The sequence below is a fragment of the Rhododendron vialii genome, chromosome 10a, assembly GCF_030253575.1.
Source record: "Rhododendron vialii isolate Sample 1 chromosome 10a, ASM3025357v1".
Lineage (NCBI taxonomy): Eukaryota > Viridiplantae > Streptophyta > Magnoliopsida > Ericales > Ericaceae > Rhododendron > Rhododendron vialii.
In genome coordinates this window covers 39,063,910-39,070,244 of record NC_080566.1, presented here as the reverse complement: position 1 = coordinate 39,070,244, position 6,335 = coordinate 39,063,910, and the positions used below count along the sequence as shown (strand labels likewise).

General features: G+C 39.3%; 1 protein-coding gene across 1 annotated transcript; it reads left to right on the top strand.

The window, feature by feature from the left end:
- The first annotated feature begins 1,942 nt into the window (after positions 1-1,942).
- Positions 1,943-5,601, top strand: LOC131302657 (ferredoxin--NADP reductase, leaf-type isozyme, chloroplastic). The gene is made up of 9 exons (XM_058329401.1): positions 1,943-2,208; positions 2,915-3,149; positions 3,565-3,698; positions 3,871-3,949; positions 4,074-4,165; positions 4,334-4,411; positions 4,563-4,625; positions 4,707-4,941; positions 5,309-5,601. The coding sequence occupies exons 1-9, from the start codon at positions 2,116-2,118 to the stop codon at positions 5,374-5,376; spliced, it is 1,077 nt and encodes a 358-aa protein (XP_058185384.1). The 5' UTR covers positions 1,943-2,115; the 3' UTR covers positions 5,377-5,601.
- The last annotated feature ends 734 nt before the right edge of the window (positions 5,602-6,335 follow it).

Genomic DNA, 6,335 nt, shown 5'->3' with positions numbered 1-6,335 from the left:
TATGTGCTATGGGTACCCCCACTTGGTCCAAACTCCATTTAAAATTAAGTTGGGCTATCCTTTTCTAAGCCTTCAATCCAGTCAAGTTGGGCCTTTAGTCTCTCAACAGATACTTTTGTAACCTAGGAGAAGAACTATTGAATCACATGTTTTTTTAATCGAACTTACTTTTTTTTTTTTTTTGGGTGGAATTTTTTTGTTCTTTTTTAATTCAATTTTTTTCTTCAACTTTTACATTTCGGCACCCCCACTAAGAAAATTCTGGTTTCACCACTACTGAAAAAACATTTAAAATAGTTATAGTCCCATGAATGTGCCAACGGCTTGCCTCTCTTAATACTACTTTTTTTTTTTTTGATCGTTTAACAAGGCCCGCAGGCTCTCTTAATACTACTGCTATATGAATTATAGGACACCCCTATGGACTGTATAGGACACCCCACCCCTATATATGGACTATAGTGCATACTGATGGGTAAAGTTCCAGTGGGACGAAGTACACCCATGCTGGGCCTAGCAAGTGGGCATCCTAAAGCACTGAGTGTTTGGGCCGGCAAGCGTGTGGGCTGCGACGTATGCGCCCAAGTCCGTGTACTGCGGAGCTAGGTTTGGGCTGGATCGGGTCGGCGTCGTTGGACTCAGTTGGACTTGGGCGAAGATGGAGAGTCTGCGTGGTTATTGGTGGATTCAGTGCCAAGAAGTGGTTAAGGCATTTGTCTAGGAGCTGTGCTATCCACACAGATTTCTGTGCACAGATTGTGCACAGATTTTGTTGTGGGGCTCACCACGGGTTCCACGCAAATCATCCAAGCCGTTCATTAAATGTAAAATATTTTTTCAAGGGTTCCCGTAAAAAATAAGCTCAATCCAATACCTATATGTGCTTCATCCAACCATCTAACTTTTCATTCAGATTTTCGGATAATGAAAAGTTATACGATTGGATCGAGTATCTATAGGTATCGGATTGAGATTATTTTTTACGGGGACCTTTGAAAAAATATTTTACATTTAATGAACGATTCGGATGATTTGTGTGGGACCCGTGGTGGGCCCCACAATAAAACCTGTGCACAATCTGTGCACAGATTGTATGTGTGGGTAGACTTTCTGTTTGTCTAGCACGAGCTTACTAGGAGCCTCTAAAAAGTACACTTATAAATCTTCGCCTAGAACGATATATGTTGTTACAATTCAGACTTAGAGTTCTATCCATTCCTCTATTTGAGTTGAGATTGACTTGAGCTTCGGCGTGTCTTCCAATTAACTACGTTTGTCTTGCACAAAGTTAGGGAAGGTCTAGCTCCTTCCGGATCCGTACTTGAGTTCTAGAAGAAGAAGAACCGAATAAACAACCACACAAAAGTTTTTTGCATTGTGACCGAAAATAACAATATCTTATAGAATGAGTCATTCCTCAACATTAAACTTTTTGTTGTCAGATTTGAGATTAAAAAATTATATAGATTTACGTAATTTTTCGTTTTTAGTCAATAATTCAACATTTTAACAAATTTTTTTATTTTTTAAAAAATCTAGATAATTTTTTTGAGAGGAGAATATAGCAAAGTCAAAGCTCTTCAGGTAACGGACTAAAGGGCAGGGCAATAGAATGAAACGGATCCAGACCCTCCACAAGATTTATGTTTGTGGATCTTGTGCGAACTTTCTTGTAGAACTGCCACCACATTAATAAGAAAATCTAACAGTCCGCACCAGCAACTCCTCCTTTTTTTAATCAAACTATTCCGTTTGGAGGATAAAAACCTGACACAAATAAAAGGGAGAAAACCCCTTTTGTGTGTCCTCTATTTTTAGTGATACCTACGTGGATGGCCAGCTTTCGATCGGGAGGAGAATAGATTGAGATGCACATAAACTTATCCGAACACTTGTTAGTCAGACTAAAAATCAAACTTTTTCACCTGCTATTCATTAGCTCTTTGTAAATTGGGAGAGTCATGAAACTCTTATCCTCACACCTGCCACTGCCTTTAGGCCTCCAATATCCTCCACCCAATCCAAAATCCACTTTCCACCCAAAAACAATCCCACAGGCCACAAGTGATAACTTCTCTCTCTCTCTCTCTCTCTCTCTCTCATCATAAAACAAAAATGGCTGCTGCAGTAAGTGCTGCAGTTTCCCTCCCATCCTCCAAATCTACTTCCCTACCAACCAGAACCTCAATTTCAATCAACTTTAACAAGGTATGATTTCACCATATACATTTCGATATCTTTTCTATTCTAGTTTAATGTCATGGGTTCATGGAGAGATGATTTACATAGGGAAATGAAAAGGCCAATGCGAAAAAATTCAGACCATGATCCAAACCCAATTTTACTGATCCGATTGACCGTGGACGTAGTCCATATTGGATGAACAACATAAATTTAAGCAGGGACAGAGCCAGGAATCGAACTTTGGGGCCGCCGTGCGAGATAACTTTTTCTTGAAGGATGACTTTTCAAATATTCAATCCAGTCATTCGAGTTTTATAGAATTGTTTTGAAGAATTTATCTCGAGAAAATGTTGCTATCGATCGTATCATGCAGTATTCGACAACACGTAGTATCATCATTCAACTGGATAACTTGCTTTTGGAATATGATTCAACTGGATAACTTACTATAATTAGTGTGTTCAAAGTGAAGATTGTTTACCTTTCAATTATGGTTGAAAGTCTGTTTATGAATATGCAACAAAACCATATGAACTATAATCAACAGATTTTTCCGGGTGGGGCGTGATCCTCCCCGCCGGCTCCATAGTAGCTCCCCCCCTGCATAAATCTCAAGTTCTTGTGATCACGCTTTCTTCCTTTAATATTTTGGATTCTTATTCCCCATATGATGGATAGAAATCCGCAAATTCGTGACACTTGAGACATTGGTTCTTCCCTATGAATGCAGGTTCCCTTTCCCTACAGAAATGTATGTGGAGGCGGGAAAGTATCCATTATTAGAGCCCAGGTCACAACTGAGGCTCCTGCAAAGGTTGAGAAGGTTTCCAAGAAAATGGAGGAAGGTGTGGTTGTGAACAAGTTCAGGCCAAAGGAACCTTACATCGGGAGATGCCTTCTTAACACTAAGATCACTGGTGATGATGCTCCTGGAGAAACTTGGCACATGGTCTTCAGCACCGATGGTATGTCTGTTAATTCTTTCCCCTAATTCTTTCTACAGCCTTAACATAGAATGACTTATGCAATCTTTACGCATATGGTCTTTAATCATGTAAATTGTGAAATGTGTGCTATACCAATAGGATTTTCATTTGGAATTTTGTTCGTGAAGTGAACTATGCTAACTACTATGCTCGTTCATTTCAAACTAATAAACCAGTCGTTAAAGCTCATAATTTAGAAATAAGCACTGCCAATCCGTTAAACAACCAAACCCACAATTTTGTTATTACCTCTGGATTATCTATTCCTTTGTTAGTTGTTCTACCAATCCAACATCGCCTTTCTACGTGAAGTTTTGTATGTACATCAGTTTCCTCTGTAGAACTGGGATTTGTTTGAACTAATTGGGGATGATTGGTTTATTGTGTTTGTTAGGAGAAGTCCCATACAGAGAAGGACAATCCATTGGCGTAATTGCAGATGGCATTGACAAAAATGGGAAGCCTCACAAGCTTAGGTTATACTCAATTGCTAGCAGTGCTCTTGGTGACTTTGGAGATTCCAAAACTGTAAGCTTTTTACCTCGGACCAATTTACATCGGGCGATTAGTTTACAAAGACTTATGTTTGTTTTACCTCAGTCACCTTGGATGTACTTCTGCTTCTTATTTCTTCATAATCATCTTTTTTCTTTCTGATTCTTTTACTTATTGAGTTGCAATGTCTGGTTGCTTCGTACAGGTCTCCCTATGCGTGAAAAGGCTCGTTTATACCAATGAAAAAGGAGAATTAGTAAAAGGAGTTTGCTCAAACTTCCTGTGTAAGTGTGCAACTCTCTAGAAATTAGTCTACCCTTACAAAATTTCTGAAGAGAACAAGCATATTTGACGAGGGAAAATGTCTTGGTTAATATGCCGTGCCCCTGGACTTCTTCTGTTTTTCAGGTGACTTGAAACCGGGATTCGAAGTGAAGATCACAGGACCTGTTGGAAAAGAAATGCTTATGCCAAAGGATCCAAATGCCACCGTTGTAATGGTATGCTCACTAAACGGCATTTGTCATCTGTTCTTCTGCATGGTCATGGATTTGAATGGATTACCTTCTTATCGATGACTAATTTTTAAGTAGCTGGGTAGTTCAATCGGCGCGTTTTAATTTGCTGGTTTATTTTTGGGAAGTGTTACAATTTGATGTTTGTTGCAGCTTGCAACTGGAACTGGGATTGCTCCTTTCCGGGCATTCCTGTGGAAAATGTTCTTTGAGAAAAATGATGATTACAAGGTAAATAGTTCATGAACTCTCATCTTAGCACTTGCATGCTCCTTAGAGCAACAGAAATTCTCTAAACTTGAAAGCAATGAGGTGAAGACAAAAAATAAGTCTTATTGATAGAACCAATTGCTTAATCCATGGGTGGTTTTGTGTTCTGTAGTTCAACGGTTTGGCATGGCTATTCTTGGGTGTCCCTACAAGTAGCTCGCTACTGTATAAGGAGGTAAGATACAATTTTCTTTTTCCAAAGTTTCCAAAGGTCAAGTTGAAGTTCGATACTATTTCTTGTGTTTGGGTGCGTTAGGAATTCGAGAAAATGAAGGAGAAGGCCCCGGAGAACTTCAGGCTAGACTTCGCGGTGAGCAGAGAGCAAACTAATGAGAAAGGTGAAAAGATGTACATCCAAACCAGGATGGCCCAATATGCAGAAGAGCTGTGGGAGTTGCTCAAAAAGGACAATACATTTATCTATATGTGTGGGCTAAAAGGCATGGAAAAGGGTATTGATGACATAATGGTTTCACTGGCTGCAAAAGATGGTAAGAAAACGGTTGATCTATTTCCTATCACTTTTGTTCTTGTTTCCTGTTTTCGTTTCCAAAAGAATTGAGACCAAAGTCACATTCTGTTCAACAAAAGGCGGTAACAGTTGGACACTAAAGTTTGAAAACACATTTTTCCTTCTAACTCTTTTTTAAAAATCTTTGTATTCTTTCCTCCCTATCACATCCCTCGGGCTATCCCCTAAGACAAGTCGCCTCACCCTGAAAAAACTCACTCAACATGTTTCCTTGTGTTTCATGTATGTGTTGCACCAAAGATGTCCTTTTTTCTGTCAAAAACTGAAAACGAGGTTGTAAATGTTGGAAAACCATGCTTTCAACTCTTTTTCTGCTCTACTTTCAGGGATCGATTGGATGGACTACAAGAAGCAGTTGAAGAAGTCAGAGCAATGGAATGTGGAAGTCTACTAGTGCCTGATTTCTTATACAAAATACTTGAGTTCTTGATCAGGGCAGCCAGCTTATTTGATTTCCTCCACATTGTGTAGATAGGTAACTCTTTTGTAACTGAGATTCGTCTTCTTTTTTTCAGTTTACGTTATACGTCTACTGTATCATTATCGGCTATCGCCTTTGTGAACTTTTTCATTTTTGAGGGCATGTATCAAAGGTATAGCAGAAGCGAATTTCACCGTATGTGGATGGATTGACAAATCGGCATTTGTTTCGATCATCTTAGTGGTTATTACTTGCACATCAACCAAAGAGAAGGAAACTTCATTCTTGTTGCCCCTCTCCACTCAGCCATCTACCTGCCGAGCAGCTCAATCCTGTTATACTTTGTGGACTTAAGTTTGTATTGAAAATTTTAAAAAGTATGGTTTTTTTCTACAAGGATAGATAATCTAAGTTAGGTTTGTGGTTGACATTCATTTTCTACCTCAACCTTTCATTCTTTGATTCACCCTTGGGACAACAAGAACCAAGGTCTACGGATCAACTTAAGCATACCTCGACTAATTTCTGGGGACTCAATCCCACTGTCTACTAGCGAGTCAAACAAAGCCCCCGTAAGAGTTGATTGCACCTCGGATGTTTTGACGTTAGTCGTAGTTATTGAGGTTTGAATTCCTATTAAATGGATAGGAGCAAATATACAGTGTCTACTACTTGACTACCGCTTGCGTTCAACGTAAGAAATTACTACATTCACACAACCCATATAAGGATAATAATTCTAATACTCACTACTTTCAGCCTCCCACTTTATGTCCAATACTGAGTGGGAGCTGTAAAGATAGGAGGTGAATGTTCTTTATTTGAACTTGCAGTGGGTAGTCCAATTGATAAGGACGTTCATAGTTCAACGTGATGGACTGTGATGGTTTCGAACCCCACTAGCCCCTCTCCCTTTCCTCAAGTTAAAGTAG

Bases quoted from the DNA above. Each gene is read 5' to 3' on its own strand.
- LOC131302657 (XM_058329401.1), top strand. From the start codon at position 2,116: ATGGCTGCTGCAGTAAGTGCTGCAGTTTCCCTCCCATCCTCCAAATCT. The intron at 3,150-3,564 runs GTATGTCTGTTA...TGTGTTTGTTAG, and splicing joins CATGGTCTTCAGCACCGATG to GAGAAGTCCCATACAGAGAA. The intron at 4,626-4,706 runs GTAAGATACAAT...TGGGTGCGTTAG, and splicing joins GCTCGCTACTGTATAAGGAG to GAATTCGAGAAAATGAAGGA.